At 32.0% G+C, this 19,999-nt stretch overlaps 1 protein-coding gene across 2 annotated transcripts in view; it reads left to right on the forward strand.

The window, feature by feature from the left end:
* LOC108562522 (T-box transcription factor TBX20-like) overlaps nucleotides 1–19,999 on the forward strand; it is a 47,172-nt gene that overhangs the window by 18,411 nt on the left and 8,762 nt on the right. For both annotated transcript variants that reach the window (XM_017920891.1, XM_017920892.1), the window contains exons 2-4: nucleotides 2,680–2,983; nucleotides 18,773–19,046; nucleotides 19,105–19,266. In XM_017920891.1, coding sequence (XP_017776380.1) covers nucleotides 2,680–2,983; nucleotides 18,773–19,046; nucleotides 19,105–19,266 — 740 coding nt within the window. The remainder of the gene's footprint in view (nucleotides 1–2,679; nucleotides 2,984–18,772; nucleotides 19,047–19,104; nucleotides 19,267–19,999) is intronic.

Raw genomic sequence — 19,999 nt, forward strand, 5'->3', positions numbered from 1 at the left:
AATGAAAAAATCTAAATTTCGTGAGTTGATGGATGAAACCTGGATCCACTACTATTCTCCAGAGTCAAGTCGAACATCAGCTGAGTGGACAGCAAAGGCTAAAAGCCGTATTTCTACAAGAAGGGTATCGAAATGTTAGAGAAGCATTGGAATGAATGTATCACTCTTGAAGGAAACTATGTTGATGAATACAGTCGAATATTGCCCAAAAGTTGTTGTTTCATCAATCATCCTACGAAATTATTGAATGAGGTGTTATATCTGGTATAATCATTTTATTTGCAATTATTAACACGTTATGTGTTATTCTTTCGAGCTGTGAACATGCCAAGTTTATTAGAAAGTAGTGCGCATATATTGTTTCCGCCTTGGAGAACTTCACAGAACAATAACTCGAACATTACGGATGCATTATTTAAAACGAATACATACGAAAAGCACGTTACCTATTGCAGATACAATGTTGATGATCCGAGTTTTATGACTTATTGGTTACGCTACTGACCACCTACATACGAGAAGAAAGCAAAAGCTCTCACACATATTTACAAACCATGCATTAATCCTGACTATTAAATATATTATTAAAATGAAGCAATTCCCCTCGAAGTAGTAAGAATATTATATTCCACGTTGTATAATTTTTTTTTTTTGTTCGTTCTTTCTTCTGTAATTTCAGACACGCAGATGTATTAATTATTTCGAGATTACTTCGTTAACTTATTAAATAAGGAACATTAATTGCCAGTTAAAGAGAATTATTGCTTATAAATGTAAATTTACGGTGGTGGCCGTTCGCTATTATAAAGATATCATTTCGTTTCATTTACAATTTCGGTTTAGTTTTATTTTACGTTCCTTTTTTTATTGCTTATTTTCGTGAAAAAACCTGCCCTTTTGTTGCTACATCGGATTTTAATTGACCGCATGTTTCTCTCTGCGCTCCTACGGAGGAACGCCATAAAATAAATCAATGTAAGCTGTTCACTCTAACCATGGTCATGGTTATTATGTAAATCCATTTTCTCATATAAGTATTGATGAGTTCGTGTATGTAAAGCTAGGTTGTATTAGATACGGTAAATAATAAAAAAAATGCATGACTCACTATAATAGTTCAATAGTTAAGAAACTTATTTTATATTTTTTTACGCACATTAAAAAAAATCATAATGTAAATTATTGTTTCTTTCGTTAAATTTAATCAATAACAATTTCAGCTTTATTTTTTTTATTCGTGTTATGTAGAGCGCAACTTATTTTCTACATGAATGTGTTTTGTTTTACAGAAAGTATTAAATAAGTATACATTAAAATCAATTTATTTGTATGACGGACAAATTACTAAATATCTGAAATTTTTGTTGATTTTTCATTATTTTGTATAGTTTTTCTAATGATTGTTCTTCTTAAAGTTTATAACTATAATTTTCGCGAATAGTTTACACTACAATTAGCTGAAAAAAATGTAATGTATTTTTATCAAAGTAACATGCAATAATAATTTTCGTAATTGCTGACGTTGTATGTTAATTAAATACATGCATGTGCGTGGTTTAATATAATATAGATCGTGAATAACAATCTATGCACCATTTGCAAAACAATATGCACATTAATAATCAGTGATACAATCAATAAACTGTAAAACTATTGTTGATTCATAAATAATAATTTGATTATACTGGAAAAAAACGTGTAAAACTGAACTGTTTCCAAAATATTTAATATGTTTCGATATAACGAATTTTAAGCTTCATTTAGAGTATTTTAGAATATATATAATGATTTGTTACTGGAAGATTTAGAAAACTTTGTTAGAAAGTAAATGAAGACAATATTAAAATTTCCTGATGAAAAATGCTAAAAACAAATATTAAAAAAGGTGTCTAATATTTATCAATGAATCCATTTTTAGCGAAATTATCTTCTGATTTAGAAAGTGTTAATTGCAAATGTTAAATTAAAGAGAAGAATGCATAAACCATCAATTTCAGACTCATATGTTATTTCACTTTGTATGTAAGTTGACTGTTTATTTCGTTTTTTTTTTGTTTTTACCTCTGAAAACGAAGTTTCGTTAAACGAAGTACTTTAACCCATTCGTTAATTGTTTATAGTTGGTATGTAAGCGACAGTCCGATAATATCAGTCAAATATTAATATTTTATATTGTTTTAACATGTTTCATTCATTTGAAGTACTATTATTTAACATTAAATAATATTCTTGACATGAAACAATAAACGATTAGTTTTTATGTATTAAATTAGTTATAGATTTAACAATAAGTTAACATTTGTATAACTGCAGTCATCTGAAATTATTTCCTTTAGTTATTTTATGAATAACTTGTTATAAAATATTAATTAAGTAATCTGTAATGATGAATTGACAATTTAATTAAGGAAGTAATTTATTTACGAAAGGTAGATGACTTAATCATAAACGATTTTGATATAAAGGTGCGAACACGAACTTTAATAAGTTGCGTGCGCAAATTAACTTTTACTGAATTAGTTTTGGTATCAAACTGTTATACAATATATTAATTTTCAAAAGTATTAATTTAAATATGATAAGGACTATGTGAAAGGGAATTTGGAAAATTCCTTATGAACTTCAAGTCTCTCGAAAAATTAATTTATTTGGTAATTATAATATGATTTTGTTTTGCAGAAAAATTTGTGGAGACGTCTGCATCTTCGGTGACTTCAACGCCGGAGCCGGTGGACTGCAATTTGGTGAGTCCCGGTGCGGAGAGCGGTGGACGCGAATCCCCGGTGGACGTGTCATCGACGTCAGAGTCGTCGGCACCGGGTCAGAGTGGACGCAGGTCTCCCTCGACCCAGCGAAACCCGCTACTGCAGGAGAGGTGGACAAGCGAGGAGCTCAGGCACGTCGCCTGCCATTTGGAAACGAAGGACCTGTGGGACAAGTTCAACGAGCTCGGCACCGAAATGATCATCACGAAAACTGGAAGGTAGGAAGAAGAAAGACTCAATATGTTTAGCGCAATGGAGCGAGATTGATCTTTCTGGTTAATTGGCAGAAAATTCCCATCCCCGACATCTGCTTACCATAAGCCGGTCGCGGACCCCACACGTAATCCTGAAAAAGTGTAATCGTGTGCGCGCACGCTCCTGTAATAATTATCGACGTTCGTTACATCCGAAATGACAAGACATTAAGAGATAATTGTAGGCAGCTCCGTCTCACTCACACGAGCACAATAAATATGATAAAACTGAGCGAGAAAGAGAAACACATGGTATAGTAACTTGATTACCTACCTTAGTGTCCAGACGAGGATTAGAGCAAAATTTATTTCTATTTGATTGGATCCACCTGGTGTCTCGTAATTATTGCACAGAAGGACTGAATAAAACTAAAAAAAGAACGAAAGGAATTAAAAGAGATAAAAAGTTATTATTATATGGATCGCGTGATATTTCATGTAGCCGCAAAAATTTTACGGTTTCCCCCGATGCCGTCTCCGTTTCCCTCTCTACTCCTTTCCGAGGGATTAATTAATTCGGATTAGTATAACTGTCGATATCATTGCAATACAACACGCGGCCATAAAAGATAATTAAGCCACTTTAATATTGACTGCGGTAATGGGGTTTAATAAGATGGTAATTACCGGTTCGTCTCTCCGTCTTTAATTGCTCTAGCGCTAATTGTTTCTTCGCAGAAATCCTTTCTTCAATCACATCCTCCGTATTTCAATCATTAAAAAAAACGCACTGCGAGAAGTTAATTAATCGACTGTAAGACGATTTTATAGAACTGCGGCGAGCGTGGAAAAAAGTATGCATTCGACGTGTTGAAATTTTACTGCTATCTGACATTTAATTATTTTCGATTAAATCCACCAACAGTTTAAACCAATTAAAATGAATTAAATTTATTTATTTTATTACGAAACATCATTGAAGCAATGATTTTGAAATGTTTGTAATATGTATATACTCATTAAGAGTATGTCTTAATAATTTTGAAAGTAATATTTTTGATTTAGTACACAAATATATTAGCAATTAAATCTATTAATGTAATATTGATAATATGATACGTGGTGTCTCTCTAATTGGTCATCGAGGTTGTTCAACCCAATCATCTCAAAGTATGTGGTTTACAACTTTTATCATCTCTATTTGAGTATCATTTATATAATTACATCTATCTTAATTAAATTATACAGTTGTCAAATAGTTTAAAATATATTATAATATTTGTCTCAATTATATTCTTTGAAGTTCAATATTTATAATTATACAATACCTCGAATCAGCAATACCTCGAATTGTGCGGTTTTGACAATATTTGTCTTGGCAGTTCGTACGACCTCTGCCACTCAATATTTTTTTGTTGTAAACGAAAAAGCAGACTTCCCCAGAGTATAATCTAGCTCGGCTATAATATTGGTTGCACTGAGACATTTAAAATGAAAGTTTTGTATCACATAATGATGATTTTTGTAGTTTACAAATTCTTTGATAGCGTTCACTATTGATGGTTGTCAAACAAATACTAAACAACGTAGAGTTTTCAAACATAAACTGCCATCTCTACGTGAGGTCGGGTACTTTTGGGACTACCCTCGTACAATTATATAGTTTTTATATTATATAATATATTATTCCAATAGGATATACTTGAGTAATTGTATCCATCATAAGTGACGACAATTTATTATTATATGATAAAAAAAAGTAATAGAATTTCAGTGCATTAGCGTTGCAAAATAATATGAAACTATAAAGTAGAAATCAATCTTGTTTTGTAAGTCGAAATTATTTCATGGATAGTTACGAAACGTCAATAGTTTGTTTTTACTTTATACACTAATGTAGTGTACGTAGTATTGTTAACTTATTTGTTAAAAAACATATGCTCGATTTACTTTAATTGTAAAATATTAAAATTTTTGTTTTTTGTTATTTAAATAATTAATATTAAATACTAAATAAATAATGTAGATAGTTATAAAAAAAACTATTATTAGCAATTATCAATAATTTCTGGAATATTTCAAAGCATTATGAATAATATTTTATTTATTGACCAAAAAATGCGTGTAATTAAAAGATCAGATCAATAAAATTTGATTTTTCAGACATATATTTGAGAAATGAATATATTAACAATGAGATTTTTAACAAGATTGTTTTATGTTATTATTAATGAAACTATAGAATTAGAAATGAGTTTGTAAATAGTTTTACAATTTTGAAAACATAAAGTAGACACTGTCAATGATATTAATCTGATACTCTTAAGTATAACTCTCAGTTTACAGCAAACACTACATGAATGTTAACTAAATCTCGGACCTTCCTACCTACACCTTAAGGATTATCGGCTTTTTGCGTACATCGTTTTTGCCTCATTACCAATCGGCTCTGGGGGCTTAGCTTCGGGCCAACTGAAATGTATTTCAATAGTCGCCAGTTTCTTCCAAGTGGAAAATGCTGCATATTCAAGCGACCAGGAATTATCCGGCGTACAAGAAAACGGTTAATTATAGATCCGGTGATGTTTAATTTCTGTTATTAGAGCTGAAAGCTGTATGTAAATGCGCAAATCTACGGACGTTAAATGTCATAGATTAGGCCACTAATTCCAGTCATGATGGATTTGTCGCAGAGCGGAACGGCGAAAATTCTATGTTTGTTCGTCGCTTTTACCGCGATTTATTACAATTTACTGATACCATCAATGGACGTTGATCAATTGCATCTCATTTTTGTGTGCGCCCGAGTTACAATTATGCAAGTGAACAGATATTTAACTATTTTTCGCAATTGATTTCATCATTGATTTTCTACATATGAATAATATTTCTATAATCACATTCGCGCATTAATTTGTAATAATTTTTCTTACAATTCTACCTAGTTTTCTTTATAACATAATAAAAATAATATTTATAGTTTATACAAAATCATATCTAAGAGTTGTTAAAACAAAATCAGAAAATAAATTATTGTTTTTTAAATATCTAACATTTCTTATGTAAGTCTTTATATTAAAATCATTGATTTTTTAATCTGAAAACCAATATTTTTGATCAATGAATTTTCGAAATTTTTTAATATAAATTCGCAATTCAATGTTAAATTACTCTCAATATAATCATATGTTGCTGCAACCAAACGGTTTCATGATTAATTATACGGTTCTTTTTTTCAATCAAAAAATTTATATTATACAATTAATAAACAAGTGCAAAAAATTGTCGAACGAATTAGCGAGTTAACAAATTCGCCGGTGCATAAATATTAATTACTTCACTGAATTAATGAATATTTTGTTTGCGGATAGCGCGGCGTTTATTAATTATAGCCGGTTATTGTTTCATTAATCATCTTGCAAATTAAATACGGCGAAACCGAAATGTGCGCTCGCCAATTTCGCGCAAACATCATATGTCATGTTTTCCTTTCTACACGCAACCAACGAAAACTGACGAATTAGATCAGTCAACTTTTTTTTTTCAACGACAATGAAAAATTATACACATTTTTTATTATAAATACTTAATAATTTTTATTATAATATATATTGTGCATACATTATATTAAGTACTTTGTATATTTATATACTTATTTTCTAAGTACACTAATTTTATAAGAAATTATATATTTTCTTTTCCCCATCTATGATACTTAACGTAACCTATGCCCAAAGTGTTTACTAAATACTGGTGAAATATTGTGTTGACTGCGACACAAAGAAGTTGTTTTTGTGCATGTTTGTTCTTGCTCTTGCTGTTGGTATAATAGCGGACGATGCTGATAAATAAATTATTATATTAATGTATTACAAATAGTTATGAATCTAGTAAAAAGCATTAGTTTACTTGAACAAGTTTTTTTCTTGTCGTAATACACCGCGCGAGTAGTTCTTAGAAATTTCAGTGCGCCAGTAGTTAAAGGTGAAAAATGTTAATCAATAATTTTTAATAGTACTCTTATAAATAGCTATATTAGCGTATTGTCATTAAAACGAAATAAATATAATATTTGTGTAACTCTACTATATTTCAGAAAAAAATATAAATTTGAAGTGTGATTCTAACATTCAAAGAATTAGACACATTTCTTATTTATTTCAAAAATTCAAATGTGATCTTTTAGGTAACATCTGCTTACATTTTTTGTGAAAGGGGCTTCTTGAAACGTCTAATTTTTGTTATGCAATGTTTTCGAGTGAATGACCACTCATGGGAAACTCACTGTTCAGAATCCAACCAGTTTTTTCATTGTTTTTGTTTTAATTAATCTTCGAATTGAGGACTCATTCGGAGCGGCCAAAATACGATTTATTGTTGATATTGTTAAAACCGTTGTTATGCAGTAACATAAAGGTTACGTAACAGGAACAAGAAACATACATCCATGCTTGTAATGTTCAGATGCTTTGAGCAGTTTTCTCTGCATCTGCATAATACATTTCCTGAGAGTATATATGAACGTAAATCTATCTATTAATAATAATTCATCTTGTACATGCAGGAATGTTAATTAATAAACAATTTATTTTATTTTTAAATGTTGGAATATTTAAACGAAGATTCAATGACAATAAAAAAATACTGTAGAACCTGTATTTATGCGGTCCTTTTTTATGCGGTTTATAAAATCCAACCAATTCCAACGGCACCATTGTAATGTTTTCTATCAGTGTGCATATGTACAGATAAAATAACTATTTTCTAGTTATAAAATAATAATTTATTATGTATGCTTTGTGTTTAAGCAAACTGTTTTTTATAATTGATGTCACTATATTTGATATATTAAAGTTATTTAAAAGATGTATTAAGTTAAGACTATAGGTGAAAATAATACATATGCAATAACATTGATTTTTTCATAATATGTTATATAATAATTAGTAAAAACGTATATTGTGAAATGTATATATTTGTACAAAAAAAGCGCCATGAAAATAACCGTCAATATATATTGCGATTGAAATATAAGAAGGCAAAACATTATGAAAGTTTGAATGAAATGACTAAACAAAATATGATTGTTTGCTGTAAAAAAAAACCGTTAACATGAAATTAATACGATTTCGTTGACTACTTTGACTGAACGAATCCGTTAGGAAATAAATTCATAAATTAACCGGCGAATGTACATGAAGCTTCATAAAACAAAGCGAAAAAAGTAAAAATAAAAATATACTAAAACTAATAAAAATAAATAAAGGCAGAGACGGGATGTGACACATTTTATTGTTGTTTTCGTCGGAAATTATTTATATCTCATTATGAATTTATTTAATTATTGCATTCAGCGGTGCGCGGGGCTCGTAAAAATAAATTTATAATAGGTTGAATGGGAAATTAATGTATGGGTAATGTGCTGTAATAAAGGCACTGAAATTTTCGTATTAGATACCATAAAAACAACGACTCAAAAATAGACGCGTAAAAATCTAACGGCTCAACTAATTGGACCGAAAACATCAGTGAACTAATAATGTAGGAATTTAAATATTTTATTGTCAGGAAGCCCTCGAAATAGTAAATGGTTTTATGTGCGTCTCGACATGCTGAAGGAAAGAGGGGGTTGAGGAGGGAAGGAGAAATAAAGAGACACTGCTTATTTATAATCTGAGAGGTGTTATTTATTGAGGGGGCAATTCGGGGGTCCTCACATGTCCATGTAAAATAATAAACGCGAGGAGCATCTCCGGAGAGAGCTGTATATATATGTTTTGACATGCACAAGCCTGCTATTATGCTGAGAATAGGGGTGGAAACGGAGACGCTCATTCTTCACTTATTGTTCAGTTTCTTTTCCCCGTTTCATTCTTTCTTTTTTTTATTATTACGTTTCTCGTTATTTATTGCCTTTATTAATAGGCGGGGTGTCTCTAAATACTTTTGCGGTTCCTTCACGCCCCTTAGGTTTGCCCTCGCTTTTATTACACTTCTCATTCTTGACGAAGCCTCTTCGGTATAATAGAATTAAAGGAGATGAAAAAGAGAATAGGGCTTTTGTCGAAAATGAGTTAACAACTATACTGGTTTTATTGATAATAGTTTAAGAAATTTTATTTTATGTAACAGAATTATTATCCAAAACACAATTATGCTTTTCTTAGTATGAAAATCACAACTTGAGTACGCTTTGAATCATACATTTGTCGACATTGTTGCATTAATTGATATTATTAATGAAAAAATGTTTCGTAAATTTCGTTTTTTCTTCAAGAGAAAAACAATAAATGACTTTTTTTCATAAATTTAAGATTCAATTCAATATCTTCAATAGTTTTAGTAACAAGTAAAACCTTGTTAAAATAACTTTTTAGAACTTTAAATAATATACAAAGGATATTTTAATGGAAAGTAAAGTACTTACGAATTTTCGCAATGTGTGGAATTAAAATTTGTTACGTGGTTATAGAGAAGGATAATCTTAATTTTATTATTTAACTGATATTGATAATTCAAGTAATTACTGAGTTTAGAAATATTTAATTTTAAATTAAGAAAGTAATAACTCTGTTCTTCTCCAACGCTGTAACATTGAAATTTAATTAATGCTTGTTTGGGCTTCTCCGGTTTTTTTTTTGGGCAATTTATTTTTATACTTTTAATTAGTCTAAAGCTCCAGAGTAGGGTTAAAAGAGAGCGTAATTTCTTTCCGTTTTCCTCGGATCGTCACAGATTCCCACCCCGCCGATGATTAATGTCAGACATTATCTTGATTGATTGCTGAATCTGGGTGAGAGTGAAAGGGATGCCGAGGGCGTGGGCCGTTCACAATTTTTGTACATAAACTCACTCTCTCTTTTCTACGCATTTTTTTAGGGTAGACCCATTAAAACAAATCACCCTTTTAAGTGCGAATTACGTCCGGCCGCCATTTCGCCGCTTTTTATGTTCTTTCTTCGACTGCATCTTGCGCTTTTCTCAAGTGTGCGCACACTTTTTTTCGTCGTTGTTGTTTGTCCTTTCGTACTCTCGTCCTTTTCGCGGCTCGCACTCGCAAGGCTCGCATTCTAATATCATTTTATTGTTTCGATATTTATAGAGCCATAAACCATTTCGACGACGTGTGTGTTCGGCCGTGTGTAAACACACACTGAACTATTTGCGTGTTGCCCACATTCTGCCATTCTCATTTATTTTGTCCCTTTTTTTGCACTTCAACAACGTTCACGTTCTAGGGATATTAAACAAACGATAAGTATTGTACCGTATGCTATATTTATCTTTACAACATATTTTATGGATGGAAATACCAACCAAAAAATCCAACATCTACTATTAAATGTGTTTGACTTGAATACGAGTCTTGTATTTATTTCTTTCGTCCATTTGAATCTAATGATGCACATTTGAGCACAACCAATAATTATTCATATTTTCTCTAATAACATTTTCCTAACGATCAATTTGCATTTGTATTATTCATTCATTTCAGAATTTAATCTGAAAAATGTATTATTAATCAATAATAATATAATTGTACTTTGTTATACAATTATATCTTGTATTATATTAGTTGTATTTTTGTCAACAAATTGTTTTCAAATTTATCTAATATAGACTTAGAAGAAAAAAAAATAAGAATATAAAATACTAAACTGATCTTGAAAGTTTTATGATAATATTGTAAATTTACTACTTTGTTCTAAAAGTGTTATCACATGTAAATGTCATCAATTTCATTCAAATGTAGTGTAATTAAAAAACTATTCGAGTTACAAGTTCCAACGAAAGTATAGGACTGATAAGAAAAGTATTGTAATAATATAGACGTTTTTCAAAAGAAATGTATGTATGCTAACACCGCGATATATAATCAAGATTCCTCATTGATTAACTTGCAAGAATTTTTCAGCAAAATGTTTGTTTATATCTATGAAATAAGCAATACCAATATCTTAAATATTATGACAAGTAAGAATTCATAATATATATATTTACATCATATAATTATGACGCAGGTATATAATATAAAAATTAGTAAATTTAACAACTTCTGACTAATTTTAGAAATGAATTACGAACAAATATAATAGATATGACTTTAAGGTGTTTCATTTGTGTAATCTTTTATGCAATACGTACGTGAAAAGTGGTCCATGTTTGATGTACTCATATTAATTTTTTTATTTACATCATCACATTAGCTATGCGAATTGATGATTCGAATTTCAAAAAAAAATATTTTTTAAGTTGAACATTTTTTTCGTGCTTAAAATGAATGTACCTATTTTGAAGGATTATGAATCAATGGATATTTGAACCTGTACAGTTGTTTTTATATAAATGATGGTATCCGGTATATTTTTATTATTTTTAGTTTCTCGATTAGTCCGGTTTCAAATTATCAGGAGTATTGGCAGAATCGATTATCCACACTATTCGAAGTACTGATGTATTTCATAATTAAAATGTACATTAAATATATTTGTTATGCAATAACAATATATTGACGCAAACATAGTTGGTTGCCTACCAAATCGATTAATTAAATACTCTCTAATTATGTGGCCCAAAGTATACGGCATGATCAATTTTGAATAAAACACGAGGTGAGGCTGGAGCAATGAAATGTGGAGAGATTAAGTCGTGTGGATTATTCAGTCGGTCTAAAATGGGATTACGTTGGCGGCGGAGTTTTGTGCCTTCCCTCTTCCATTCCAACCTCATCTTACTCTCACACTCTGTCTCTCTCCTTCTCGTTCCTTTGTCCTTTGAGTCTTTCTCTCTCGTTTTCGGATATCCGGGGGCAATTTCAACGGCGACGCTCTTTGCACGTCCACTTAGTTGACACGCCGTCAACCTAATCATCCGACGAACACCCGAATTCACCCACATCATCGTCGTCAGCCTCCTCAGGGCATCAGTTACAACCGCAACTCCGATAATCAACTAAAAGACGAAACTAATAACCCAACATAACACGCTTACAGAGAGAACATATTGAAAGAGAGAAGAAAGAGCTCGAGCAATTAAAGTGTAATTGCGCTAAATGTAATTGCGTTATTATTATTATATGCCGCGGTTAATTACGTAACAACACATTACTATTACGCTTGCTAATTATGCAAATGCGCTGTATGCCTTCTGCAGATGTTCAAGTGTGAAACGTTATTTTCCGCGTAAATATTAGAACAGTTTTTCGCTTCCTGCCGCTTCCTTTCTCTTTATCTACTACAACTATCCTAGCGCCTGTCGCCCGACGACGACGAATGATTTATCCTTAAAATGTGATAAATCTTGTTAGGGAAAGAACCTCATTAGCACCCGAAAATCGTTTGCCAACTTGTTACTCGTTGTGTGGTCTTCGTCGTCACATGCAGGGATTCGGTTACGTATTTCCATTGCTACTGCCCCCTTTTTTTCCTATGCCGAAAGGACCCTTTTCCTCCTCATCTCCGTCTGCTGGATATGGGAAACACACTTTCGTGCGTCCCATGAATGGATTACCACCTGTTTTCGCCACTGAAAACCGAAGAAAACTCCACGGCCCATTGACTGTGCGACATATGCAAAAATTTAAATTTAATTAATCACTTTCACGTGACAGTCGAAGCTTCCCAACTCACTAAACAAATTCATGAGAAACTTGATACGACATTGCCACAGGAAGTAAGCAAATAATTTATAAATAGCGTAAAGGAAAACGCGCATGGCAATTGATTTGACATCATCACACCATCAGCAAATGATTATAAAAATATATTTTACTTACAAAATAACACTTTAAACAAAATTTTAATGTTTTACTTGCTTTAAAAAGATATAGATACAACAAAGTAAAATTGAAATTGTATAGAGATATTTAAAAGACAGAAGGTATAGAACTCAGGTAAAGGATTGAGATGAGCAATCTGTTAGAAACAAGATCGATAATAATGATTAGGAACCTTTTTAACACCAAACATGTCCAAATAGAAGGGAAAAAGGTGCACGGGGTATGCGGGAATGATTTTGAAGTATTTTATGAGGACCGTTTAAAGGGCTTTTATTGTTCGGTTTGATCGCCTGCAGTATTTTAATGTTTGTGCGGCGCGGTCATCGCGAACAGGTGTTCATTCATATAATTGATTGATTGAGTTATAAACTGCCCTTATTATGAAGCAACAGTCTTTCAGTACGAGAAGACCATGAGCGATATAACAATGCAACTAAAACTGAAACTAAGAAAATATGTCGTACACATGTTTTATTAAAACATAATATTAGTATTAATGAGATCATTAAATATCAAGGCTATTGATAATAACACTGGCAATACTTATATTTATAAAAAATAATATTTATTCCAGTAATAAATGTTATTGTGTACTTTAATGATTCAACTTCTATAATCTATATAAATTGGAGTTATAATAAATATAAATTTGCTATTACGATTAATTAAGAATTTAGACTAAACGTAAGTACTTTAATATCGATTATGTTTCTGTGTTAAAGATATCGAAATAATATGAAATTAAATTATAGGATTAAATAATTATTTATATTTTTCCTTTGAACGATTGATATAACAATATTCTCACAAAACTATTTTCTAATGCGTTTGTTGATGTCCATTAAGAATATGTGGTTAATATATTTTTAATTGTATAATATTACGAGACAAAAGAAAAAATATATATATAATATATGAGTGATCGTTAATAATCCCATTTCCTCTCATTTCCTAAAATTAATTAAATTAAGTTGTCTTGGGTGGTGCGATCAAAGTTATAAATTACAACTTTCGTCGCAATCGAATTTTTTATTGCGTTATGGTGAGGTGAGGCGCGGGGTGGTTTTGTGCGACGGAGGGCGCCAGACGAGAGGTGATGGCTGTACACCTCGGCGGAAGGACGTCCTCGGATGAAAAATGATAATAGGAACTAGGTGTCATCCGTAACGTCAAGCAATGTTGGCAATTTGACACTACTATTTTTAAACGACGAACAGGAACAAAAAGACTTAGACGCTCGAGAAAGAAAGAAACGGCGAGAAAGAAGAGAGGAAAAGGAATGGGAATGCGGCATTGCATGGGTATGGCAGTCGGAGCCGAAACGCTTCTAGACGAGTGATGAAAATTAATGACGTGAACAACGGTTGGGTTTTATAATTAGAGTCGTAAAAATATGGCTATATACTACGGCTACAGCCAGAATGAAAATAAATAAATGGGAATGAAACAAAAGTGAATGAAACGAAAAACCTTACCTACATTTTTTGTTATTTGATGAAATTTCATTAGTATGGATTTCATTACTATGGATTTCACATTCAATTCCAAGAAGTTGCAGCATACCACAATTTCATTTGGTTGTAGTTTGCTTTTAGTTTTTATATTTCCGGCATTTCAATACATTTTTTAAACAAATTTTAATCGAGAATAACCAAAAGTTTATCAATAAAAAGATTATGAATACATATTACTTTTGTTGTTAATTTAATTTAACTGAATTGTTACCTACATATTTTTTATGTAGAAATTTTCATTAGTATAGATCTTACATTGAATCTTACAGAATATCACAATTTCAGTCTTTTGTAGTTTTCTTGTTTCCGTTTTCAAGTATTTTATTATTCGCACTTCGAGGACTGCAGCATCGGGAATAGTGTGAATCGGAAAAGGCGCGCATACTTACGTACGTATGCCCTGAGTTATGGACTTTTTGGCCCATCTGAACTTTATATTATTATCATCTCGATGTACATATAGAGGCAGAATAATATAATCGATTGGACCTGCGGCGAATCACACGCCGATGAAGATAGCGGCCTCTAAAAGCCTATAATTTTAGTGCTAATTTGTTTCGATATCTCCTCAAGATCTTGATAGGTTTACTCGAAACACAAATCAAACTCTGATAACTCACAGGCTCCGAGGAATTAAAAGAGGCAAAACGAGTGGAGAGCCGTACAAGAAAGAATACGAAGGAGGAGAGGAAAAAAATGCAGAGGTGCCAGGATCATTCTACCTGTGAATGTGTACGTGTGTGTGATTCACGAAACGTTCTCTCCTCTTTAAGTTTATTGCCTTTATCTCAATCAGATGCCTATCTTAATTTATTTTTAAATAATTCACTCTAATTGCTATATTATTTCACTTTTTGTTCTTATGTCGCCGACAAAAGCGGCAATATTCGTCCGCACGGAAAGAGAATACTTTGGCCACGCGATTTATCTTCAATCACATTCTTTTAACATTAATAAAAGGTAAAGACAAAAGTACCGACGGCCAAATAAATCAATTTCGAACATTCCTTCTCTTTCTCCATTTCCCACCCTGAGAGCCAAAAATAATACAGCTGTTTTAATAGGGAGTACGTCTTAATCACACCAAACTACGCAAAAAAAATATGTATATAATACATAGCACAACACCATTCTTTTCGGTGTTCGGCTTCTGATGTTTACCGTTCGGGGAGGGTTGTTCTCGAACTTCAAATTTATTGCGTTCGAGCCCTTAAACTGCCCCCATAACTCAATCCCGTTACACGAGGGCTGTTGCGGCGCCTTATGGCCATTTAAAACAGTGCTCAAATTAGTTTCCAATCGGAACAACCCCAAAGGCAGAACGAAAAAGAAATTTAAATAAATCAACAAGAAAAAAACGTGCCCAAAAATATTATCTTAATCAAGAAATATAGTTTATTTTACTAGAAGCACATTCATATATTTTTTTAGTTTTTTTAATACTATATATTAATAAAATGAATAATAAAGAAAGTAATTGAGAAACTCGTTTTTTTTTGTTATGACATATAATGACAATTAAATAAAACATATTTTACTCTTTTAATTTTAGTCTTTTCAATTAATATATTAATATAAGCAATGTATTAATCAATATTTAAATAAGCTCATAACTTTGATTAATTAATTATTACAGTTGCCATAATACATTTGAAATAATTAATTTAAAACATATAGACATAAAGTAACTAAATATAAAGAAGTAAATGCTTACAAAAGTCAAGAAATCTTTCGTTAATAAATTTCGAACAAGTTAAATAAATACCTCATCTTAATACCTTAACATGCAATTTAAACTTTTTTTAAATTTTGGTCCTAACTAATTTTGAATATGTGGTGTACCTTATAGTATTTTTAATACATACTTGAATGTACTAAATGCAGTGCAGTGATGAATTACATGATAAGATTAACAAGGAAGTACATCAGGGATAGCTGCCAGGTTTACGCAGGTTTATATATAGTGTGAATGAAAAGCGTATGAACTAAATTATGATTGTTGATTTTTATTTGGATTCGTGTTATGAATGTGGAATTCTTTTCGTTGCGATGATGATGATGAGTGGTGTGGTGTGGAAATAGTCGCATTTGAAACTGTTGCCAATTCCTCAAAGCCTGCGGATGAGAGATGCACGAGATGAGGAGGAATGAGTTGGATGTAGTCGGCTGGTGAGATGAAGAGAAGGAGAGACCTGGTGTTTATATATACACGTCAAGTTTTATAAACGATAGGTAACGCACAATTAGGCTGCCAGAGGCATGTCGCCACGCCTGAGCTCGCCAACTGACATTAGAATTTCAATTGATTCATTAGCCACTTTATTTTAACGAACTTATATAAATCCATGGGGCCGCCACTAATTTACATGCGAAAGTGAAACGCCGCGGCCTTTGCTGCTTGATCGTGGAAATCTTGCTTTCAGTAATAGCTATTTGTTACACATCCAGACACTATTTCTTCTCCTTCTTCCCATTTTTTTTTGCTTTTACCTTCCTTGTATTCGTCATCTTTATAATTTATTATTTACATCCATTCTATTTACAGAAATATTCTCAATGTAGCGGGATTGCTATTACACATACAGTTTCTGTTTAATGTTCTTTTTTTAATATTTTATTTTATATTACATAACAGATTAATTTCTAATTTAGCATATCACACAGTTTCAGTTTAAAGTGAAAAATAAATTTTCAGACTAAGAATAAAAATACGACTATAAAAAGTTTGTACTTAGTACTAATATTTAAGCAATACATAAATCATTTATTAAGATGGAATGATCGATCTTACATTTAATAAATATATATTTTGATAAAAATATTTTTTTTAGCAAATTATCGATATTAAAATGCTCATAATTTATTTCTAATACTGACACATTTTTATATTTAGTATCAGGTGTTTCCGTTTTAATAATCGGAACTTAATTTATGGACTTCTTTACTATTTATAATTTATTACATTTATTTTATTTAAACTATTACAACTGAATCTCGATTAACAAGTCCATGAAAACTGTCATTTACATTAAGTTAAAAATATTGGTAAATGTTATTCATAATTGATAACATAATATTTTTAGAGGTAAACGATCAAATTATATAGAAAATAGGCATTATATTTATATAGAAAAAAATACTGAGATAAATTGCAATTTTTATGTTTTATGGCTATCATTTACATTTAGATTAAATAACTAATGTAACCCGTAATTTAGATCACTTCAAAGTAAAACCACTGTGAACTTCAAGTACGAGTCATAATAATATATATTAAAAGTCAAGAAAGTGTTTTGAAGTTGAACGAATAGTGACATTGTTATCATTGAGCACGGTCGGTAGTTCGAAATGCTAAAAACGCGGCCGTTTGATTTACAGCTGAAATAATAAAAGTCGTAAATATGGTAAGAAGGCAATAATTCTCGAAAGTGAGTCTGTAATTTTAGCAATAATATTTCAAGTAGTGGGCAATGCGCGATGTTCGGCCGTGTCGGTACTGGCAAAAACGTCTACATGTATTTCAAGTGTCGAACATTTTCGGTGACCAAAATAGGCACTCACTCCTCGGGCCGACACCGTTATTGAACTAATGGAGTAATAACAGTTTATGCCGTTTATTCCCAACTGCATCCGAAACGACTAGAGAATGGATATTAAATATAGAGCGTGCTGCACGGGTTTCGGTTAAGTGGTCATGGCATGTTTATTTATACATTGGATAAATTTGATACGTAAGTGGAACCGTCCTCTCGAGCTGCAGCATAATGAGCGGTGCGCGAAAACGCCTTTGATACAAAACACACAGGAAACCGTAATTACGTGGCACAGAGTTGAGTAATAAATATGTTCTTTAGCAGTTGAAGTGAGACCATCGCGGCTCATTTGCAGTGTCGCCTGGTCTGCTGCCTTTGACTCTAATTAAATCGTACGCGGGACGGGACCCCCGAGCTGATGGATTCACTGCTTTCAACTATAAAACGCAAGCATCCAACAAAAAAAACTATTTGTAAACAAAAATAGAAGCCACTTCAAGTGACGTGAATCTCTCGGCAATTCACCACAATTAGTATTTTTAACTTGCCATCTTCACTGTTCACCATATTTAGTAGTGTGATTTAATTCAGTGGTATACAAATAGTATTTGTATACTGCGGTTCCTCGCACGCTTCATAAAAAAGTTTGAACCCTTAAAACTTTTTTATGAATCAAAGTGTGGAATACACATAAAGTATGGAATAAAAATACTTCATTACTGTATGATATTGAATAGTGCACATTGCCCAGAAGAAATATATTTGTATGATTTGAGAAAAGAGATTTTGATATATAATTTACATAATTGATGATAAAATGTATGCAATTAAAAACAGTATGAATCATTGATTATAAATTTACATATGTTATGATGTTATTATGGTGTGTGACGACAAAGCTGAAAGACAATTAGTTTAAATATTATTTGGACTTTCTGATGTTGTGTAGATATGTTTGTTCTAACTTTTTGTTCTTTTCCGTTTGCAGACGAATGTTTCCAACAGTGCGAGTGTCTTTCACCGGAATAAGACCGGATCAGAGATATGCCGTGCTGCTGGACATTGTGCCCGTGGACAATAAGAGGTACAGGTACGCCTACCATAGATCTTCATGGTTGGTCGCAGGTAAAGCGGATCCGCCAGCGCCCTGCAGGATGTACGCTCACCCAGACTCGCCTTACTCTGGCGAGCAGCTCCGGAAGCAAGTGGTTTCCTTCGAGAAAGTTAAGCTTACAAATAACGAGATGGACAAACATGGACACGTAATACCCCAACGACAAGCAATCCAAATCCAAAATACTAAATATCATCCTCTTTCAGCTGGTTCTAAACTCCATGCACAAGTACCAACCTCGCATACACTTGATTAAGAGACCCGACGGCGCCCCAGGTCATATCTTGGATTTGGAGAACGAAGAGTACAAGACCTTCATCTTCCCGGAAACTGTGTTCACGGCGGTGACCGCCTATCAGAATCAATTGGTAAGAAGAATTCGCATTAAAAGCAGCCTTATCACCGTTCGAACCATTAAAAATTTCAAAGAATTGAATGGACATAAAAGCCGGAGATAGCGGCGCCCAAGAATATTTATGGCCGAGTAATTGTTGAAAAAATTACACGCGCAACAAAAAAAAAACATTACACAACAGACAAACAAAAAACAGCAACGCGAACCCAACAATTCATTTATTTGTGTCAATAATGACTCCGAGGGGACGATTTGCCTCTTCGATAATGGTCCGAATTTATTGCGTTTCATTTTTCCACGCTGACCAGGATAAAAAATTGAACGCGACTTCCAAAAATATAGATATTTTTTGTTCTGCCGCCGTTGCTGGCGTATAAAGTGTTATGTAATGTTGCGACAATGATATATGTTGGACGTAGGATTCGATTTTTAGCGTCATTGTAAATTCCCGTGAAATGTCATTCCGCGCTTTGCTTAATGAACGTTCATTATCTTTAAGGCTTTTCCATAAAAAATGGTAATTTTTCCGAACTAATGCATTTTACGTCCACTTTATCAAGCGACAACTCGATTACCGCTCTATAAGTTATTATTATTACACGTTAAAATAGAAGTAATAATATTATTATTAATTCTTATAGAAAAGTATTATATCTCTGTTATATACATATATATTATTCTATAAAATTAATGATGGAGTGACAATCAGCCAATCAATGTTTTACTAGAAGATATTATTTGGATAG

Source organism: Nicrophorus vespilloides, unplaced genomic scaffold (assembly GCF_001412225.1).
Source record: "Nicrophorus vespilloides isolate i.1.1-1 unplaced genomic scaffold, Nicve_v1.0, whole genome shotgun sequence".
NCBI classification, from domain to species: Eukaryota; Metazoa; Arthropoda; class Insecta; order Coleoptera; family Silphidae; genus Nicrophorus; species Nicrophorus vespilloides.